This window comes from Thunnus albacares, chromosome 2 (assembly GCF_914725855.1).
Source record: "Thunnus albacares chromosome 2, fThuAlb1.1, whole genome shotgun sequence".
Classification (NCBI taxonomy): Eukaryota; Metazoa; Chordata; class Actinopteri; order Scombriformes; family Scombridae; genus Thunnus; species Thunnus albacares.
The window spans coordinates 25,772,062-25,794,691 of record NC_058107.1 but is presented as its reverse complement, the minus strand read 5'-3'; the positions used below and the strand labels follow the sequence as shown (position 1 = coordinate 25,794,691).

The window sequence follows — 22,630 nt, the reverse complement described above, 5'->3', positions numbered from 1 at the left end:
CTTTTTCAATGGGAGTCTGTTGGAGTTTTTGGAGCCAGCATCTAGCCGCCATTGGTGGCATTGCACTTTAAGATACTTCCGCATGGGCTTCAGCCTCAGGCCGTGGTTGTTGCCACTTGGTGGCAGCAGACATCTCAAAGATCGATGTCTAAAAACCTGTGCAGGATTAAATGAGGAAAACTGATTTTTGTAATTTGGGTAAACCAACCCTTTAATCATCTAAATTTATCACCAAACAACTCTTTGTTCTGATAATGTGTTAGCACTAAGATCATATTACATCACAGATGTCACCTAGACAAAAGACTACACAAGCACAGATGTCAGAAAAACTGGTCAAACACACCACAGAGGATCATGTTTTCTCTCTGAAATCCATTTAATTCCTTTTTTTTCTCTATCGCTCAAAGGATAACAGCACGGGCTCTTAAACCACTGTGAGACATTTATCAGTTCCTGCCTCAGGACTGCTTTTGTTCGGGCATATTTCCAGACTGGGATTGTTTTGTGTCCTTTACAAATGAGGGTGACAGCAGACGTGGTGCAGGGAACAGCAGGTGTTTTCTGCTGTTTATCAATGTGTGCGGAGGTGACAGGGTGCATGGCGTCACTAAGGCGCCCTGCTGATGTAAAGCAGCCTCACAGGTTTCCTCCAATGTTGTAATGACGTTCATGTCAAGTGGTGCATCACGTAGGATCCTTTTATCCAAGCATCATCACCTCTGAACTTTACATATCCAACTAAAAAAAATCTACATTTACTATTGATTTTCACAACAGAGAAAGTTTATCTTGTTTGCTGAGGTGAGGTGAGGTCAGTGAGGCTATTCTGCAGCTTATTTGTACTGGATGTGAATGTACACCTGTTCATACAGCCTCATTGGTTGCCCATTTATACATTTAATTAAGTATGGCAGACTCTGTTGAGAGCAAAGAGGATCAAATTGCTAAGAAGGCTTGTTCCATGCATCACAGCTACTGTATAACACCATTTTTCACGGTTTAATTCGATTAATGTGTGTTGTTCCCAGAGTCCGACACTGTGTCTTCCAGGCGTCTCTGCAGTGTGTTTGCCTAAGCCACTGCATTGCTTATTTAAGCTTAATTGCAATGAATTGGAGCCTTAGATTGTGTTTATTGTTTCAGGGGAAAAGCTCTCTCAGCCAGGTCTACTTCCTGAGATTTTTTTCCATTAGATTCTAATAATCTCTCTTTCTCTGTGTGTGTTTCTGGCATTATCTGTTAGACACATCACCAAGATCCAGAGGTATTTAACTACACTTAAAAAAATCTTCCTTTTGTGCAACCTTCCAGCAGAGTGTTAACTTTCCGTTTATTTGTGCTTAGACTTTGGAAAAGTGTTCGCCTGCTCTTCTCAGGACCATTTGTCTGTGCAGATGGGGGTCACTAAACCTTAGCAGGGGTAAAAAAAAAAGTAAGTGTGAGAAACTTTGTGCTCATATTATTAACTTCCGCTTTATGTTGACGATATATGACAACATGTCAAAGGCCATGTTTACTGTAAATTTATAGCGTGGGTGTTAATTTACAACTGCATGGTAAAATGTTCGTATTTGTGTTGTTGAACGCACAGAGGTACTCAGTTATTACTGCTTTTCCTTTGCACACATTGAGGTCATGTTTGCAGGAATGAAAAGTGATGACAGAAAATAGAAAAACAATTCAATATCAACAAAATACAATATCAAGTGCATCATTTAAAGACTGGATTTAAATTACATTAAAAGACCTTGTTTATTATAGTCCACTTGTATTTTGAACCCTACCTTCAACCAAATGTCGTTATACTGTACAAAAGTGAGGGGTGTGATTATCAGCCTAATGCAAACAAATGAATCTGTCTAAAATTAACAGCAACAAGAAAAACAAGTAAGGCAAGAATGTGATCCGTGACATTAAGCAACAGTCTGAGGCAGATTTAATAACAGGGAAAAGGATGCAGACTGCAAGTTTTAAAGCTGCCAAAACTAAGACAAGAAACTCATTTGAGTAGAAAAGCTCAAATAAACAGGAGTTCAAGTGTTCAGTCTGAAATAAAGTGGTGTGACAGCAGGAGATAAATGGACTGACATTATACTATGTTAAAAAGGGGAATTGAAAAAATACATCAGTGGGTCAAAATTTATCCAATTTGGGTTAATAGAGCACAATATTGGGTCAACGTTACCCAGAAAGCCACTTGAGACTTGTTTTGACCCAGTTTTAGTGGTATTTTTTATATTACTGTTGGTTTAATGATTTTTAGTGTGTAGGATCACAAAAAGTATAATATGAATCATCTTTAAATATTTATCTTTAAATTAAAATCTTTAAAATATGCAGAAAATTCCGCAAAAGCTTCTTAAATGTGAGTACTTTCTATTTTTTTCTGCTTTATATCATTTTAAACTGAATATTTTTGTGTTTTAAACTGCTGGTCGGACAAAACGAGCACTATGAAGATGTGAGAGCAGGACAATTATTTGATAAATTGAGAAAATAATCTGCATTAATTAAGAAAATACACAGCATATTAATTTATAATGAATGTTGTAGCACTCATTTATACATAACATTGTGTAAATAAGTCCTGATTTTCTGGCTGCTGGAGGACAGCGATTCATGAGCATGAAACAGAGATCAAAATACATGACTAACATAATTAATAAATGTGCATGAATACTTCCTTTTAGAGTTGTGATTTATTAACTAGAACCTTCTCCTAGAGAAGAATGATTTTATTACAAACAATATTTTTCACAACACTGATCATTTAGAATACCATTTCTCTCAAGCTGACAGATGTGTTGAAATATCTTAATACTCCGCACTAAGCAAAACAAACAAACAAACAAACAAACAAAACAGTCCACTGACTTTTCACCACACTTTCTTCAGAAAAAATGTTCAACATTCTCAGTCACGTGTAAATGGTTTGGTGTTAATAACTATGGCACAGGAATCTTTGTACCTTCACTGTAACATCTGAGATGACATATTTGTGTGTATTCCAGGGGTGAGGAACAAAAACGTTGGTGTTCACCACAAATGTAATACTGCACTGTACATCCGTCATGGAACGAACACAATATGTCCTTCAAAGCACTGTACAATAGAGCCTGTTTATCAAATTGATCCGAAACAATGACAGCACACATGTGATCACTCATAAGGATCACACTCAATACTGTTTTCATTTACCACATTGACCACAAGCGTGTGACTCAGTTATTCTAAATTTCTGGCCTAATCTACTTTACAGCAAAGGTTTCCACAATGATTGAAAGAAGCAGCTGAAACTGGGAAGGATGTCTTTTCCATCACTGACACATGAGTCATGAGGAAGTGGGTAATCTCTGTTCTGACAAGATCTGTTTTGGCCAAAATGACAAAATCTACTCATACGGTCAGAGATAGTCATCACTGAGGTAGCTGGGTGCTGAAACAGATAACACAGGACGATAAAGCTCACAGCACTTCAAGTTTCTTTTCTGCATGTGCCCGACTTCACAAGGGGAGTCATTTATTATTTTTATGTGCCTTTCCTCAGTTTTTTTTTTTAGAGGTTTAAAAGTTAATTTGCGGAAAAGTCATTCAGTAGAGGATTTCTGCTAGTTGAGAATTTCACAGATAAGTCAGATGCATTTCTCCTCCACTGTCTCAGTGCTCAACGACACCTGAAGTGCTGGGTCTTTTGGACAGGGCAAGGCTGAAAGGTCCCTGATCACATCTGTCCCCTCTCTGCTCTGAGCCTCAATGCTGCCCTGCTCAGACGAATAAGAAGCTTGTGAGTCTCTGATCAATGAAGGCTGTGAACCACAGAGTCTGTTTGCCTTGTAACAGCTTCCAGTGTACACTTCACTTCCCTCTGGCAGGTAAAGGAAGGTCTGGGAGGTGCTGGTGACATCTCGAAGGTCATGGGACACCAAGGAGTTAGAGTCCCGGTTAGAGATGACAGATGAGAGTTGATGAGCATCTATGCAGTGAAAGCTGCTCTGTCTCTGTTGCCCCCTCGCTCCCATCTTGCAAAATAGGCATTTGATTTTCTCAATGAGCTTGAGGAGAACAGCCTTGCGGAGCAGGATGTAGATCCAGGGGTCAAGAATGGGGTTGAAGGAGGCGAAACGTATCGATCTTAGATCAGGGTTTCTGTCCAACCGCAGCTCCACTGGAGTCTTGTAGAGTTGGTTCAAAAATACCTGTGCCTGCAAGAGGGAAGAGTAGAGGCTGAATATATGGATTTAAACTATGTGTGAGTGTACAGTTGTGTATGTGCGTGTGTGTGGTTTTGAGAAAGAAACTAGAGAAAGGAGCACCAGAGCAGCAAAATAAAAAAAGATTAGGAACATAAGTAGTGGCTTAAAAAGGGGAGGGAAAAGTAATTGAATCCGAATAGTAATATGTTCCTTTCTTGCTCTCTAATCATCGGCTTAGATTTGGATAAAACTGCATGATCAAATTGTTCCATGTACAAATGAAACCAACCACATTTGTGCGCAAAAAAGCCGTGCGTAAAACGTGCGTAAAGGAACGGAAAAAAGAGAACTTACAACAAGTGGGATGGAACAGATAAGCACCACTGCCGACGTGCCTATGAGCAGAATAACCATCTGAATCTCTGCACCGGCCAGACGCCCAAAGCTGCGTCCTCTCCTCCGCGGGTCCACGTTGCGCCCGAGATCGGTTCCCAGCGACATCCTGCGCACGAAGCGCCGGTGCATCCGGATCAAAGCAACGCACACCAACACGTTACAGATGACAGTGGCGAGAATAAGAAGAGAACTGAAACCCGCATACATGTAGGTATAGGCGGCATCGCTGGTCTTGTTGCTCCTCCACTCTAAAAAGCACCAAGTTTGTGGGTACTGCTTCTTCACCTGCCCGAAGCCCATAATCGGCAGTGCGCAGAAAAACGCGTTGGAGATGTAGATCGCCAGGAGAGTCAAGCCCGCCAGTTTTTGGTCCACATAGTCATTGTAGAAGTAGGCATGGTTTATAGCGATGTATCTCTCTACCGACATGGCACATATGATGCTGAGCCCCGCCAGAGAGAAGAAAAGCATGGTGAATCCAAAGTACTGGCACAGCGGGTCCTCTCCGGGCCACGATCCCTTCACGTAGGTGGCGATGGTTACCGGACTGGCCAGCAGTGTGCCCAGGAGGTCTGTGACTGCCAGTCCACACACCAGAGTGTAAAACGTGGTTTCTTTCTGTTCTTTTCGAGATTTACACAAAACCACGATGGCGATGACATTTCCAACCACCCCGAAAATGAACATAATAGACGGAATAGTTGGGACCATGGTCCTTCCTGTCATCGATTGATTATTCATAGTAGTGTCCTCCAGATGCAGGTCAGGACGAGTGAAACAAGTTCTCTTAACTCCAGTATTTCCACTCTAGAGTAGGACACTTATTTGCATTTAAATGACGCCTGGGCAACATTGTCAAAAGCAGAGAAAAGCAGTTTGAACCTTATCTTCAAACGAACTATTGGTTGGTTCTTTCCGTCACGTTCAGAGCATCCTCTGCTGCCCCTGTGGTTACGTTAGATGAGACGGTGATGTTTTGCTATCAGATCCTCAGCTCGCTTTGCAAGACAGACGCAGATTTCACTCACCAGGACAGAAAGATAAAAGTAGGCAACAGACACCGGTGACTTCATTGAAATGTGGCTCTGCCTTCAAGCCTTCAGTCCCTCCCCTTCACTTCGCCTCACAGCACTCATCAGCTGTTCAGCCTGGCTCATGAGAGGCCTTGGACATATTTCGTAACACCATCACACAGAGGTCAATTTAAACTCACAGCAAATATTATATATTTGTCATTATGAAGTTTAAAAAAGTTACAAAACGGAAATGATCTACAGACTCCAGAGCGCTTCCACAGTTACTGAAATGAAAAAAAAGTCAAATTAATTTAATATTTTTATTTACATTTCAGCTGTTAGCTGAGACTTGTATCCAGAGGACATTATTAATCAGTATCATTTCAGCTACAACATGCAGAACAAGTTCATTTTTACATCATATGCTTTGTAATTTTAAAATTATATGACTACTAACCACTGAAAAAATGAAAAATTCCAAAAGATTAGATGCTGATCTAAGAAAAGAGCACAAAGCACAGATATGAGATGCACATAACACAACACAACATAACATGACAAAATATGTAGCACTTTTCAAAGTCTATTCTACAAGGTCCTTTCAAGGATAAAAACAAGGTAAAACCAGTTACAATAAAACATAAAACGTATATAATATATTTATAATAATACAGTAGAAATATGATATACTGCACAAATATAAGACAGATAGGAGATACTGCTGCATAAAACTCCAACTTGTTCTAACAGCCAAATAAATTTACTTATAGGTTATAATAATTGAATTCCTGGCAATCATCTTCTAATAGGATTGATTTGGGATTAAGGCTCCATAATTACAGATAAAAATCCACAAAATGTCAAATTTCTCACCATAATTTAATCAATTGTTCCCAGGTCTTCATGCTGATTGTTGTGGATATTTCTGAGCAATGGTCAACACTTATGTGGAGAGAAGCACACAGGAGGCTTTGATGTCTGAGGGCTGAAGACGTTTATTGACAATACTTTGATCGAGGAGAATCGTAAATAGCGAACATCCAAGTTGTTGTAACTCGGATGCTGTCTCTTTCCGTTCTGTCTTCTGAAAGTCTCAGTCTTTAGTCTTTAACCCAAGCAGATCGGCTTACAATATGAAAAATTAGTCTAATTGGTTCACTAGTTTCTAAACAAAGGACTACACTTTACCTGTGACATCTTAAGTCACGTTGCATTGAGCCTCAGTTCGTTGTCAACAGATTTTGGCTACACATTCCACGTATCTGAAGGGGGGTCCTCTCTGGCCTTGGCTTACCATGGCAATGCCGATGTACTCTTTATCAGAGAGGTTTCTGCTTTCATCAAAACATCACAGACAGCTGAAGTCTTGAGGAGAGATTAAGAATTACAGTGTGACCTCAAGGCTCAGTTTTGACCCAATTTGTCACTCAATTTGTAACCCCTAAAGATGGAAAATTCCATAACACTGATCAGTTCACCAGACATCATGCAAACATATTCAGAGGTCTGTTAGATAGCTTTCTGACAAAAATACGGAGAAACAATATCAGGAAAAACACACACTCCTCGGCAGAATTATCTCTCTAAACTGCTTTTAAAGGATTTCCTAGAAAAACATCATACGGTTTCTATGGTTATGTTGTAATAAGAGCATATTATTAGGTCATGGAAATTATGTATGATAGAACATTTTGTTTTGATCAAAACACACACACAGTGACAGTGATTATTGTGTCATTTGTGTACATACGAGCAAAAAACCATGATGTCCTGTTGAGAGAAAGCAACAACACCAGTGTGACTAAACTAAACCACATAGATTCTTAACTCTATGGAGCGTCAGTGTATCTATGAAAACACCTGCCATCAGATACATATAGATGTCTAGGCCTAATGCATACGTGTGTGTGTGTGTGTGTGTGTGTTAACTCACTGTGAGCTGTGAGGTTAATTTAAGACACTGCAGGCAAACCACAGAGGAAATCTTATAACAGTCTTTTTCATATGTTGATTACAGACAAGCACTGTTTAGTTTCAGTTCAGTTATATAATTTATTATGTATGCAACAAATTATTCACAAATTGTCTATGACAAAAATATTCAATAAAGTAGAATAATAAACACAGACTATTCAAATTACCTATTTATACTTGCTTCTAGTTTTGTATAATTTGTGATTGTGCTATTGTAACAGGAGCAAATCATTATCACATTTCAAAATCAGCACTTATGCTGCATCTATTGCAGAGCTGTAGAGACTTAGTCGTTGATTTTATCTCCTGTGGGTCTTGACCTACTTAAGACTTGACTTGATCTGAAACTTTAAAGCTGCATTTTTGTTTTTATCCTTTTGCAATTGATACTCCCGCGTTGATCGTCTTGCAATAGCTGCCAACCACCAGTGGTAGCACAGAGCATGATACTGCAGAACCACACTCCGACTGTTTAGGGAGGAATATTTATTTTTTATTTAGGCCTAACCTTAATTGAACCTGGAGATGATACATTATCTCTTTTACACAGGAGACCTGACCTAAATCCTGCACCATCTTTGATTTAACATAAGTTTATTTGACTTTGATGGAAATCACTCCTGCCTAATTGGAATAAAGGGAAACATGCATCAAAACACCCATACTCATTGTTTTTCTATGTAAGCACACACCGGTGGTGTCATGACACACGTTATTGTGGGTTGACATGTCGGGGGGGGGGGGGGGTTCTGTGTGTGTGCAGACGTCATATCTAAAGACACAACACTGAAGGGTCGATCTGTGTTGCACTTAAGTCATGTATTTTTCTTTTTTTTACACCCACCTGACATCATTTTTTTTATCCTCTTAAGTTGCACAGAAGATTGCCTCCAGTAAGTCTGCAACCAAGGACTGTAATAAGTATTATGATGCTCCTGAATGAGGTCTTGCCCATCTCAGCCACCAACATCACCATGCTCAGGTGGGTGGATTTTAGCTGTTGTGATGATGTCGGAGGTGAGTGTGACATATTTGTGGCTAGAGGTCGTCTGTGTGTGATGTACTTAACCCTGAGCTAACTAACATCCGGTGTGACAGAGCAGTACGGGCGTGTTTGAACTCTCTCTCAGCATGAAGGCTGTTCAACATTTGCATGACTTGAATTAGTAAAGAAGTATAGATGTACACGTGCAAAAAAAAAACAACAATCAAACTCTGTGTCGGCTATTTGAGGCTGCCTCCTCCCCTCAGTTCGACTGTGATTGCTTTCACAGAACATGTTGAACTCTGAGGAGTCTAGACCTTGAGCTTTTGAGCGCTGCCTGACGTCACAGCACTAGCGTGACCCTGTGCTCTTGGAAAACACACTTGTTGTTTTCTGTGTTGCCAATTTCTAGCATTTATATAAACACAGACAAGGGGGAAACCCTCTGCGAGTATGGGCATTGTATAGCCTTGAAAAAAATATTTTCTTAAGCCTTCCATTAATACGTAGACTGTATATAACATAACTGGCCTTAACCTGTCACCCCTTTGAAAAACATGGGTGTTATGTAACATGTTTGCGTGTGTATGCCACCCTGTGTGTACATACAAAATATGATTTCAGCGTCCTGTTGAGTGTTTCTCTCTACGTCTATGTCTGGTTTTGAGCCTTGCTGAATGTTCTGTAAGTAGATTTGAAAGATTAGTCTTCTCATGAATGTGCTTTTCCTGGATTTGTTTGTCGAAGTCAGATAACCTGCAGCGTGGTTACACTGCAGACTCAGATTAATGACCACCAGCACTACTGAAATAATCAGGGTTCCGGAAAATATGCCTCCAGTTTACGTACCTTACATAGACAATTGCCCAGCCATGCAGGTCTTTCTGTTTGTATGTTTAATTTTTGGTAGACTTTGTGGTCTAAAGAAAGCAAAGAGGAAAAAAAACTGCCCCCAACACCAATACTTCTAAGGCTCTAATTCCTGGGCCAAACAATTACTACATTGTGTCTTGGAAAGGTTTTGTTGGCTCTATAGACTCAGATTTCCTACAAGTATTGCCAATTGGGGGGAAAACTGTGGTAGCTGTTGGGAATCTTTGTTTCTTAGAATAGGAGAGATGACAATACGAAGGGAAAAACCTAGAAATGCAATTATCAGTGTGTGGCACACTGTATTTGCCACAGTATTTAGGTGTAGCTCTGGGTGTTTTCCCATGCAACAATGCATCTGGGTTTTGCTTTAATATTAGGGTTGAAACTTTTTGATTTATAGCCTGAGATTATGGTTTCCTACAGGCCTTTTTGTTTAGAAAAACAACAGCTACCTGTAGAGTAAAACACGATATCCGTGGACAGGTACAGACACATCTGGTAGCTTGTGGGATGGGTTAAAGAGGCTTGTCTTCATTCCAGGTTTTATTCTGCAGCATGAGTTGAGGGATACATCTCTCACACACCCACACATTTTGTAACTGACAAAACAACTTCTGTTTAAACAGAACTTACATTTTTGTCAATGAACTGACTTACGTACATGCAGATATTTTGAAGTTTGACAATTATAATAGCAAGTTTCAAGCTGGCTAACTCACATCATCTTCCTTGGCAGATGAAGTTTACCCAGTTGTCATGAAATGGTAGAATTTCCATTTTTCAAAGCGCTTAAAGGATTTCTTGTCCATGATTTCTTGGCTTCAAAGTTAAGATAAAGATAAAAAGTTATGTGCAGGCACTCGGAGAACTTGGTTAAGATTAAGGAAAGATGACAGATGACGTGTTTTCACGCCCCTAACATTAAAGAGGCTATATTTGATTTTTTTTTTAATAAAAACAATGTATGAAATGACAATGTGTATTCTGAGAGGTGTCACTCATAGTGATAGTGAAGCTCCCCTCTGCTTTATGGAGCTTTATAGCAAATTTCAGCTAAAAAAGCACTAAAAACTGCTAAAAACCATACACTGTATTGTACACTACCTGCTCAGCACCAAACAGCAAACATTTAGCAACTAGCTGGTGAATATAGTGGAGCTAGCAGCTAAAGAGCCAGATATTTCCCTTGGGAGTTGGTAGAGAGCAAAAAGAGAGCTAAAGGAGAGTGAATATTGGACTTATATTCACCAGGTGGACAGAAACACGACTCCAAATGAACGATAATGTTGCTCGATAATTGCTGGATGTGTAAATAAGCAACTGTTTGCTAACAAGTTCAACATATCAACTGAAAAGTTTACACTATGTCTGTGTTGTGTTCACAACTCGTTTCTGTTGCCCCCAAGTAGCCAAAAAATCAGTTAATGCAAGTTTAACCAAAGTCTTTTTGTTGTCTAAACCTAACCACATGAATATGAAGCCCAGTTTCCAGTGTCAGTGTCCTGTGCTTTGTTAGCCTAAAGTTTCAAGCTGTTTACTGCAGTGAAATGAAAACTATTAAATGAAAATGAAAACCACTGGCTACCTGAACGAGTGTAAAAAACACATGTAGAAATAACAGAGCAAAGCAAAACAAACTTGGCATGCTTCAGAAAAAGGTCAGCAGTGAAGTATGTATGATTGCGGTGAATGGGCTAAATCATGCAGAAACATTGGTCTGGTCATTGTCTCGTGTAAATTCAAGTTGAGTGCCTGAGAAGAGCACTTATTTTCATAAACCTTGACCCTCAATCAAGATAAAATGTTTGCCTATGTTGATATCTCGGGCACTAAACTGGAATTTTTTAATTTTTAATTTTTTTAAGTTTACAGTTATTTTATATCAGACTATCATCCGTGGAGTCACTGTCAGTTGACTTCATTCTCAGGGATTCCCAATGTATCTGAGAATAAGTCCAGGTGGACGGGTTGTTGTCCCTGAAGAAACTCTGTGCTGCTTGTTTTTAAATGTAAAGTTTAGAAAGACTTTGGATGTGTTTATTCTGGGGTCTGGTGGATTTGTAGATAACATCCGTATGCAATCTCTTTCAACATAACAAAACTGCAGCGCCGAGAATCAGACATAAACTGTTTGAACTGGCACAGAGTTTGACGTGTGATGCCAACATGAAAACAGAAACTATTTTTCTGCTTTTTTGAGATTATTCCCAGTGGGCACCCAATCAAACTCTGTCATTAAATTGTTTGACCTGTCAGTAAAGTCATCACACTTAATGTATATGTCCAACTCCTTGAAAATATAGATTCACGGTATATGACTGCTGTAACCATGACCGTAAGTGATGAGAACATAAAACATACATCTAATGTCAACATCTCTGCTCATAAAATTATTGACAGTCCTCAGCTGGCACACATCAAACTCAGAAAGGTCAGTTTATCCTCGAGGCTGTATAACTGCAAAGCTTGTCACAATACAAAAGTTGGCTCAAGCATATTCACGTCAAAATAACAAAGAGCACACTCTTATGTGCTTTACTCCTAACATAAAACTTCACTCAATCATCTTCCTGACCTTGCAGCGGGATAGTTTATCCCTAAAGAGGGTGTAACTCATCATAGCAACAGTCAAACAGAAACATTATCTAGCTTTAAAAGTGTTAACCCACCCAAAAAAATACAGATTCCTTGGAAAACACTGAGTCCTACATCTCAAGTGTAGCCTACCATTTGTTGTAGACATTATGGTGGTAATCATTAACAAGGAGAAAAACTCAACGCTACATTAAAGACATTTATTGCCAATCTTTACATGACCAAACAGCCTTGACTGCCCTTTTACGACACAACGGAAAAAAGCATGCAGGATGTTATATTGCTGATGATGCATAAATTAAGGAAAATGGTGCAGACCGACTGCCAAAGAGCCAAAACAAAACAAATGAGCAAGACCAAAACAACACTGCATCTCATTTAATCAGCTAATTTATATTCCAGCTACCGAGTTTGCGAACTGGTTTTGGACAAACTAGATGCTGTTTCTGAACTCTTGCTGTGCCCATTGAAAAGGCATGAAACTGAATGGGAACATAGGCTACAGTTCGATTCAGATTTTTGTTGTATATAATCAACAAGAAATGATTGAAAGGTTTTTATTTTGAAGGTCCTTGGTAAAAAAAAACAAACAAAACAAAACAAAAAAACCCATCTTCTGTTAATCTTTTGTGCCGTCTACAGTTGGTTTCAGTTGAATATTCTGTAGTAGCAACCGCTACTAACGTATGAAATTCATACAGCTGTTTTTGCTAACCAAGCTAGCCATTATAGTAGCTTTCTGAAGCTAATGTGTCACTAGTACAACTCTCTAAGTAACTGTTAACTTGTTGGCCCCTTAACTTTTACTCTTGTGAATTCTACATGTATGTTTACTAGATTAATTTAAGGAATAGTTCGACATTTTCATAAATATGCTTATTCAAGTACCACTTTACCACTTTCCTGTCTGTTCGATATATATGTAGCTAACGCTAGCTGTAGTGGGTAGGTGGTTAGCTTAGCTCAGCATGAAGACTGAAAAGAGGGGGAAACAGCTAGACCTAGATCTATCCACAGGGAACAAAATCTACCTACCAGCACCTATACAGCTCAGTGCTACTATTTCTTGGCCGGGTAGTCACTGGTCTCGTCCATTGACTGTATATAAAGGTGGACAACGCATCTCCACTTCCCACCGTTCTACAAAAGTGAAGCCAAAATATCTCCTTTCCAGGAGCTGCCAGCTTGCTTGTGTGATGTCATTTGGAGCCAGAGTCTGCACAGTGGAGTCGGGCTTATATATCAGGATGACAGCCAACAGATCACAGCCTCTCAGCCGTCCCGCTGCCTGATGGAGGTTTGAGAGTGGCTGTCACAGCTGTCGATCATGACGTCACACCCCCTTTTTATATCGTCAAATAACTAATTAAAAACAAAATTATCAGAAAAATGAGCACTTGGACAAACATCAGCATGATAAGAACTACCTAAAATGACAGAAACCATCTTTGCGAAAAATTTATTTGACGTGTACTTTGATTTTTAAGTTTGGCTCTTGTCCTATCCACTAACATGGAGGGGGCAGGATTTATGACCTATACTGCAGCCAGCCACCAGGTGGCGATCCAGACGTTTTGGCTTCACTTCTGGGGAGCTATCATGACCTCCATCTTTATATAGTCAGTGGTCTCGGCCAAGAAATAGACAGCCAAAAAAGTCAAGTCCAGGCTAGCCCCTGTTTCTCTTGATTACTGTATGTACTGTAACTGTAACAGTGAATTTTCATTTTTGCACTTCCATTTTTGCACACATGAAACAATCTAGATATTATCTTACTGAGCTGAAGAGGTGCTGGTAGGTGAATTTTGATACCTTTGGACACAGCAGGTTTCCCCCTGTTTCCAGCCTTTATGCTAAGCTCAGTTAAATGGCTGCTGGCTACAACTTCATATTTACCCCACAGACTCGAGAGTGGTTTTGATCTTTTCGTCTAACTCTGGACAAGAAAGTGAGTAAGCATTTCCCAAAATATCAAACTATTCCTGTAATATGTATGTTTTTTTTCTTCCTGGCATGAGTAACAGTGTAACTAATTTGTGTAACTTTTGTAAATCTTGTTTCCTTGTTATGCACTAATTTATCTTTACAATAATCTTTTTCTAGGTATAGTAGGCTATCTCATCTTTTTTCTGACTTGTAATCTCTATTATTGACTATGTTGCCCATTTGTTTTGAGTTTCACAGTTGCTTCCAATAAAGACTTTAAAGACCAGCCCACAATATTACTCACAAACCCTACTTAAAAATAGTCTTGTATTAATTGTAGACCTAAATGTAATTACTACACTTCTAATATCATATTTTATTCTGTTTCATCTGACTTTATTGTATTGTGTTGTATGTTGTTTTTGTACTTTTGTCTAATTTCACTTGTCTATTTGTGCAAACCCCCCTTAAAACACAAACTTTGAACTAGAATAACCCAGTTAAGCATTTTCCCAGTTAATGAATCATATATTGATGACAGGAGATGCAAATGTGCAGAAGAGATTAAACTGATTAATAATAAATGGTTGACTGCTTAACCACAAACTTTGAAACTAATAGCTTGCAAGGTCATTTCCCCTTGAAGACATATCTGACCAATCACATGATACATTCTTGATGCAATTAGTCTGTTGTTATCTTTTATGGTTGCTTCACATTTTCATGATATACTCCTGCTTGTATGTTCTCATCAGCATTCCCCACATGCTCCTGGCATTCAGTATGAGGTTAAATGAGGACTATATTTTGGGAGGGTGCATTTTTCTGACAGGAAAGATGGTTATGAAAATATTTTTGACGATGACATAGCAATAAAAATGTAGTCACCAGGTGATTCAATCTATTTTCTCTTTACTGTCATGACTGGAACTACAGTGCTGCTTCTTGCCCGTCAGCCCAGTTGGACAGCTGTGATACATCTTGCCAGACAGTTACATCATCTCTAAACACTAAGACATGTGTTTTATCCACATTGTCTCAGTGTTGGGTCAATACTGTTTCACAAGGCTTTGCAGATAAAACAAAGTTGGGTGAGAGAGATACTGGAAATCCCTATCAAAGTATCAAATACTCCAATAGCAGGGTTATATTTGTACAAGAGCCATTGTGTAGTATGGATAATGGGATATAAAACAAGAAAGTCTTGTAATAATATAAATTATAAACTTTATTTGTATAGCACTATTCTTAAAACAATGTTTAAGGGCTTTATATACAATAAAACCCAAGGAGACAGTGATGTAAAATTATATATTTTTTAATTAAATAAATAATAGACCTAAACAATTGAAAATAAAAATAAAAAAACAATAATTGTATCAACAAAAATAGGAATGAAAGGTCATACAAGAGATAAGCAGATCCAAAAACAAACAAACAAACAATTAAAAATAGGTGAAACTTTACAGAAAACACAAAGACCCCTCAGTGGGCCCCAAACTCCCAAACGGCAGTTCATAAGGAGTGATTCACATAAAGGCCCGTCTATATAAATGTGTTTTTAGAAGGGATTTAAAAGATGAAAGTGAGTTAGATAGCTTAACTTCCTCGGACAGGTCAGTCCACAGTCTAGGTGCTTTAATAGAGAAAGCGCAGTCACCTTTATTCTTGAGCCTGGACTGTGGAACAGCTATGAAGGCTTTGCCTGATGATCATAGGCTATGTTCTGGCTCATAAGGGGTTAACAGGTCAGCAATATAGCTAGGAGCTAGACCTTGCCTTGCTTTAAAAGTAATCAATACAATATTAAAATTGATTCTAAATCTAACTAGTAACCAGTGCAGATGTGCTAAGATTGAGGTAATATGATGCCTATGTTTGGTGCCAGTTAAAATCTTAGCTGCAGCATTTTGAACAAGCTGGAGACATGAGAGTGATTTTTGAATGAGGCAGGCATACAAAGAGCTGCAATAGTCAAGGCCAGAAGAAATAAAAGCATGAATCACCTTCTCTAAATCAGCGTGAGATGAAAATGACTTGGCTTTTGAGATATTCTTCAATTGAAGGAAGCAAGACTGTACAACTTTTTTTACCTGCCCTCATAAGTCAGATGCTGTCAAAATAATTCCTGTTTCTGGCTACTGGCTTTACATTAGATGATAAATCACCATCATGTAAAATAAAATTTCTTGAGTTTGGCTGCCCGAAGACTTTCTTCTTCTTGTTTTGCTTTCATTTAACTGTAGAAAGTTGTGGGACATCCAACACTTAATGTTCTTGAGACCGTTTCTGAGAGTGTTAAAGCAACTGGGATCTTTATGTCTTAAGGGTAGATATGACTGTGCGTCATCAGCATAACGTGAAAGGAAACATGCTTACGAATTATACGACCAAGTGGAGGCACGCAGAGGGAGAAGAGAATGTGCAAGTTAACAGGTGATGTCAGCTGTGGTTGAAAATGACATGCCTATTGTAACAGAGAAAGTCCTATTGGATAAATAGGATTTAAACCAGCTCAATGCTAAGTGTAAGATACCTACCCACTGTTCAAGGCACTCAATTAAAATAGTACGATCTACAGTGTTGAATGCTGCATTTAGATCTAGAAGAATTGAGAAGCATTCTACTGCATCTGCTGTGAGTAAGAAGGGCTGACAAGGGCTGTTCATATCACTATGGTTTTAGATAAGATATTAACTGGTAAAAACAGTTCTTTCTAAATCTTATGATAAAAATGGAAGCTTGGAGATGGGTCTAAAGTTTTGAGATTAGATGGATCAAGGCTGGGTTTTTTAAGGAGAGGCTGAACTACTGCATGCTTAAAGCTAGAGGGAAAAGAACCTGTGGCCAGAGAACTTTTGACAAAAGACAGGATGCTAAGACTTTGAAAGCAAAACTGAAATAGTCTTATTCAAGCAGCCAAACTCAAGAAAGGATATTGTATTTCAAATGGTAAGGACTTCATTTGCAACGGGATATCCAATAAAGAAATTGGTTGAAACAATTTAAAACAGCTGAATTAAATGACATAACAGACCATGTTATGTCATTTATGACATAAATTATATAAATGACCACCCTGTTGGTGGGGGAGATCTGATATCATATATTATCGACCTTTTGAGTAAAACAAGCTAAAAATTCCACACTTCAAGGTTGTAGCTGGGGCTAAAGACAGAATCTATGGCTTGGAACAGAACCTTAAAATTTTGATGGTTTTTAGATATAAGGTATGAGAAAAATGCAGCTATTGCATCCTTGACTATCCTCTGATATGTGAGCATTCAATTTCTCAAAATATCATGGAAGATCTGTAATTTATTAGCCTTTCATTTATGCTCAGCCTTGGTACATTCTCTTAGAAAAGGCGGAGTTTTATCATTGATCCATGGAAGAGCTTTAGGTTTTGACCTTCTATTCTTGAGAGGAGCTATAGAGTCGAGTACTACCTAACAGTTTTGATTAAAATGAGTGACTAGCTCATCAGTCTGACTGTGGGATGGCAAGAAAGTTATATCACCGTGAGTCACAAAGAAAGTCTCAGAGAATTTGGAGGCAGAGGTTGAATTTAAAATACGAGAGCTGGATGGAGAGGATGGCTTTGAGCTAGAAGGAAGTACCCATGCATCAAAAACAATTGCCTTGTGGTCAGACACACACATATCCTTTGTCTAGAGATTTTTTTAGGGGCAAACCAAAGGAGGGTACAAGGGCAAGGGTATGTCCCTTTACATGAGTAAGTTTAAACTTGATAAACTGACACACTGGTGGCACAACAATAGTCAAGTCAAATTTATTTATAAAGCACATTTAAAAACAACAATAGTTAACCAAAGTGATGTAAAATCAAAATAGCAAAAGCCACAAAACAACACAATAAAAACACAATAATAGAAAGAAGGTCAGAGAATTCCTGGATGAAATCATGATTCAATTTAGGGGGTCTGTAGACTAAGACACATAGCAAGGGAGCCTTACCTTTAAACCAGGAAACTAAGTAATTCAAAGGTGAGAAAAGTGCCATTAAAGATAAGGGAACATTTTATTTGATGTTTGTGAACAACTGCTAACCCACCACCACGACCAGATAGCCTGGGTTGATGGAAATGAGTAAAATCTGGGGTTGTAGCTTCAATCAGTGGAGCAGAATGACCTAGACACAACCAAGTCTCAGTGATCATAAAAAATAAACTAAAATAACTAATAAAATCATGACATATAAAGACTTATAAAGACTATTGGAGAGAGATCTAACATTCAAAAGTCCAAAACTAACAACTGGGGCAGAGGTGAGAGTGTAAGCAGATAGCTGACAAGGAATATGAATCAGGTTATTGATATCGGCAGATGTTGGTTTTATCACACAGGGAGCTGTTCTATGGTAGGAAACAATAGTTTTGATGTGGAATATGTGTAATGAGGACATTGGCTGGGGAAATGAATTTCCCACCACACCAGTGTGTCATGCCGTGAGGCAGAATTCCATGTAATTAGACTGCAAATGCCCCCTCCGTGTGGGTGAAGACAATCATGCTTAAGTAAAATGGGCCTCTCCCACAAAAGGTCAAAGTTATTAATTTAAGGGGGGTCAATGGAGATACAGTGGTCGTTTAGCCATGAATGAAGTCCAAACAGTCATGACCATCTCTCCATGCCTTTCTGGGGTGTGGGGAGGGGGCCTGAGATGAGGATTTGCTTTCCTGCATCAAGGAGAACAGTATTTAGTGTTTGGAAGTCTGCCTTTTGGGCTTGTCATTGTTACCCAAATGGATGATGATGGTGACAACGTTGTTGTAGTTGGCCAGGATGTGGGGTAGCCTGCGGTCAATGTCCCACACTCATGCACCAGGAAAACAGTGGACTTTGTAAGAGTGGATATAGTTGAGTCCAATTGGGTCTGGGAATGAAGCGGGGGAGGACAGTTGGGGAGGAATGAGGGGATGCGTACATGGAAGGTCAAGGTAGGACAAGGTGGGTGGGATGAGATGTTGGTGCTGGCTAGTTGGAATAATGGCAAGGGGGGGAGGTCCGGCATATGTTTTAATTTCTGTAGCAACTGTTGTTTGTCTTGTTTTGTTTTTTAAATTCTTTACATTTTTGTATAATGTCTCACCTCTTTATGGTATGTTACAAAAACCACAAACAGAGTTAAAAAGTGCTAATTCATCTTATAGCAATTTTTAATGGATCAGTTGTTGGACAGATGTCCCATCACATTTGTCATCAGTACTGGTAATGCTCTACTTGTGACCTCTGTTCCTCTTTACTAATGCAGTTAATTAGTGTTTGTCTTAGAGTAAGTGGTCAGGATTTATGAGAATTGTCCTCCATGTCACATCACATAAATTTTCAGTGTTTCCAGCTGTTGCTTCAGCAATTCAGACAAAAGCTACTGTAGATCACAGACACAGCGACATGAGAATTTTTTTTATTGTCATCATCTTTAATAAATGTCCAACAATCACTATTTCACTATTTATTTCAGAGTTTTGTGAGAAACGGAAACTCTAGATATATGCAATATTGAAGAGTGAATATGTCAAAAATCTAGATGACATGCTAAACATGGGAAACTGTACCGGCAGATTAAAAATAGGAGTCAAAAGTAAACACATGACCAATTTTGACTGAAAAAGGATTTCCATGATGTTTGCTTAACAACACACAAACTAAACTAACAAAATGCCCTACTCTCTAATAAAACTGTACAAATAAGGAGCACAAAGTCTTTAAAACTATTTTATATTTAAGTTTAAATCTAGTTTTTGTAGCAAAAGTCTTTGTATGTTTTCGCATATTTGTTCCTCGAAAAGGTCATCTACCATTTTTAATGACACAATAACATGCAAACGAATCAGACAAAGCAAATAAATCCAATTTCTAATTACAACCGCATGTCTGTCTAATTCATTACTGTTTATTAAATGAGCAATATACCCCTGTCAGAACATATAAAAGCCATGCATACCCTCAAAACAAATAAACATATAAATTAAACATTATTTGTTTTCACTTATCTCTTTAAAATGTTAAATATGAAGAAGCTGACCTTGATGAACAATGAAAGATTAATAAACATTTTTCTCTGGAGACTCTGCTGCTGTGGCCAGGCAGGCCGAGAGAAACACAACCGGCAGCATCTTATCCTGTAATCTGCTTCAGAGAGCAGAACACAGACACACAGTGGTCTACAGTCTCAGATATAAATCAAACTTACGTATCAAAAATAGGAACCCAGTCCTGTTGACTTCAGTCAAACGATGAGAGGTAAAATCACAACATAGTTTATATTTACATGACAATGAAAACCGCAGCTGTGGGAAGACAAAGCCTCTGCTACAAGTGGTTAAAAATCAACTAACAGGAGAATTAGTGAATTAAGCACTTTGAAGAACACAGTGTTTAGAGTGGATAGTACGTGCTAAACCGAAGACATTTGATAAGGATGTGCTGGCAACTCTTTATTCTACAAATAAGGTTTCCTGGCATAGATTAATGTTTTACAGTGGCAGGTGGTCCCTGTACAAACCCAGCACTAAAAATGTCTAATGCAACCCTTTCTGTTGCAGGTTTTCTAATATTTACATATCTCTAATAACCCATGACACAGCTTCGCTCTCCCTTCACAAAAACACACACACAGATCTTTTAAAACACTTAAAAGGTTCTGGGCTTCAGATAACCAGTCATGTGGATGTCAAACTTCCTGACTTTTTCCCCCTATTACGTCTCACTTTATTGGTCTCATCAGCAGTGTTAGCACACCTGTCTGACACTTGCTCAATGACCCAAAATGACGGTCAAAAGACTTTGCTGACAAGAGCAACAAATGTTAACATTTGTGTTACTTTTAAATCAGTGATTTTAAATTGTGCTTAAGGACAAGATGCTGATAAACAAATATTGTCCGTGTAGCCAAAGTTTGATATATCTTATTCCTCTGTGCCAAAGAGCTTCATTGTTGTCCAAAAATAATGAGCTACACCGTTGACATGTTCTTTCATTTGCATGAACATGGACACTGTAGTTTATTTTGACTCAATCCCAATTTCACTGTTCTGTTAACATAAATACTCACTTGTGCACTATATGTGTATTAATTAATTAGTAATAAGTCTCCAACAAATGCACTATTTATTCCTGTTTGAGTAACATTTGCTGAAAGAAAAGAAATCTGAAAAAAAAATAATCATAGAAGTGGGATATTTCGACCAAGAGAAATCCATGCTTTTCTGTCATTTTCCAGTCAGACTGAGAGGACAGTCACAGAAATAAGGAGAGAATATAAGGAAGATAATATCTGGAGGCTGACAAAACAATCACAGAAAACTCAGGAGAAAGCGAGTAAGTTGACATTGAGTTGAGATTATTTTACCAACTGCTGTTTCTAAGGTTAAGAGTGAACTGTTAATAGATAAGAAGTCCTGAAGTTGCTCATAATCATTGAAACTTTCAACGTGGTAATTCAATCTACTGATGAGGATGAGAGATGTGATACGGTCAAGAGCTCCAGAACGAGTGTGAACCTTTGAGTTGAGACCGAGACCATGAAGAATACATCATCAAGCTCAATGTCAGCGAGTGGTTATCAGTCACTCCTCCATGTATTGATAGGTTACTGAATATGACTAACGATACTTCCAAACTACTAAATGACATTTCGTCATCTTACATAAGAAAATATTGACTGTGAATGAAGAGCTTCTCTCAGAAACGCAGTCAGCAAGGAGCCTCGGGATCACTCAATTGTTCCTGTTTAAGCATTTCCGTGCTGCACATTCATTCTGGACTGCATACCAGGTCGTTTCCCAGGATCATGCTCTGAATACTGAATAGCAGCAACATAATGTGGAATGGAGGCATTATGTGCACTTCCACAACAGCATTTTCTTCTCCAAAGATCTATTATCTTATCTTTCTGCAGCGTCTAAACATAACAACCACATCATTTGTCAGTTTAAGTGTGCATATTGTACTAATTTACTTGCTTGTCATTATGTGAAAGCACTCCAATGTTGACATTTTACAGAGGTGGTGATAAGTTACTCACATTTATCAGGATCTTTACTGCATTATTTATGTTTTCCTTTGTGAACGGAAAGATTTCCGGTCACAAATACATTCCTTTCCATGCAAAGAATTCAGCTTTCTCGAGATTGGCTATCAGCTAATTCTTCTGTGCAATACTCCTTTCATACCCCTGTGAGAAAACTTCCAAAGATGCTTTTGACAGACACACACACATATCAGATCATAGTCACTTCTGGGAACATTACATAGACGTATACTCATTTCCTGGAGACTTACCCTAACCGTAACCTGACACAAAAATCAGCTTTTTCCCAATTGGGGACACGACTTTTGCCCCCAATTGGACAAGCTGTCCCTTATTAATTGGTCCCAAGTCTTCAATTTGTCCCCAAAAGTAGCCTATGACAGACCACACACACACATACACACACACAACACAGATGTCTGCGGGCAGAGAGGAAAAGGAGTGGGAGGATGTGATGGTAAGATCTTTCCCCAGCTCTCCCTTCTTTCTGCTTACATGAGGTCACTCGACAGTCAGATTTCCCAATTCATGTGAGCATATGTTCTAATAATGATATCATCCCACCGTCTACAACAGAAAAACAATCATTTAGAAACAGAATTTCTGATACAAA

At 38.6% G+C, this 22,630-nt stretch overlaps 1 protein-coding gene across 1 annotated transcript; it reads right to left on the bottom strand.

Annotated features, from left to right (window-relative positions):
- Positions 1 to 2,687: 2,687 nt before the first annotated feature.
- On the bottom strand, positions 2,688 to 5,652 carry ptger4a (prostaglandin E receptor 4 (subtype EP4) a). Its single transcript, XM_044337202.1, has 2 exons — positions 4,551 to 5,652; positions 2,688 to 4,205 (listed from the first exon to the last, which is right to left on the bottom strand). The coding sequence occupies exons 1-2, from the start codon at positions 5,331 to 5,333 to the stop codon at positions 3,636 to 3,638; spliced, it is 1,353 nt and encodes a 450-aa protein (XP_044193137.1). The 5' UTR covers positions 5,334 to 5,652; the 3' UTR covers positions 2,688 to 3,635.
- Positions 5,653 to 22,630: the final 16,978 nt, after the last annotated feature.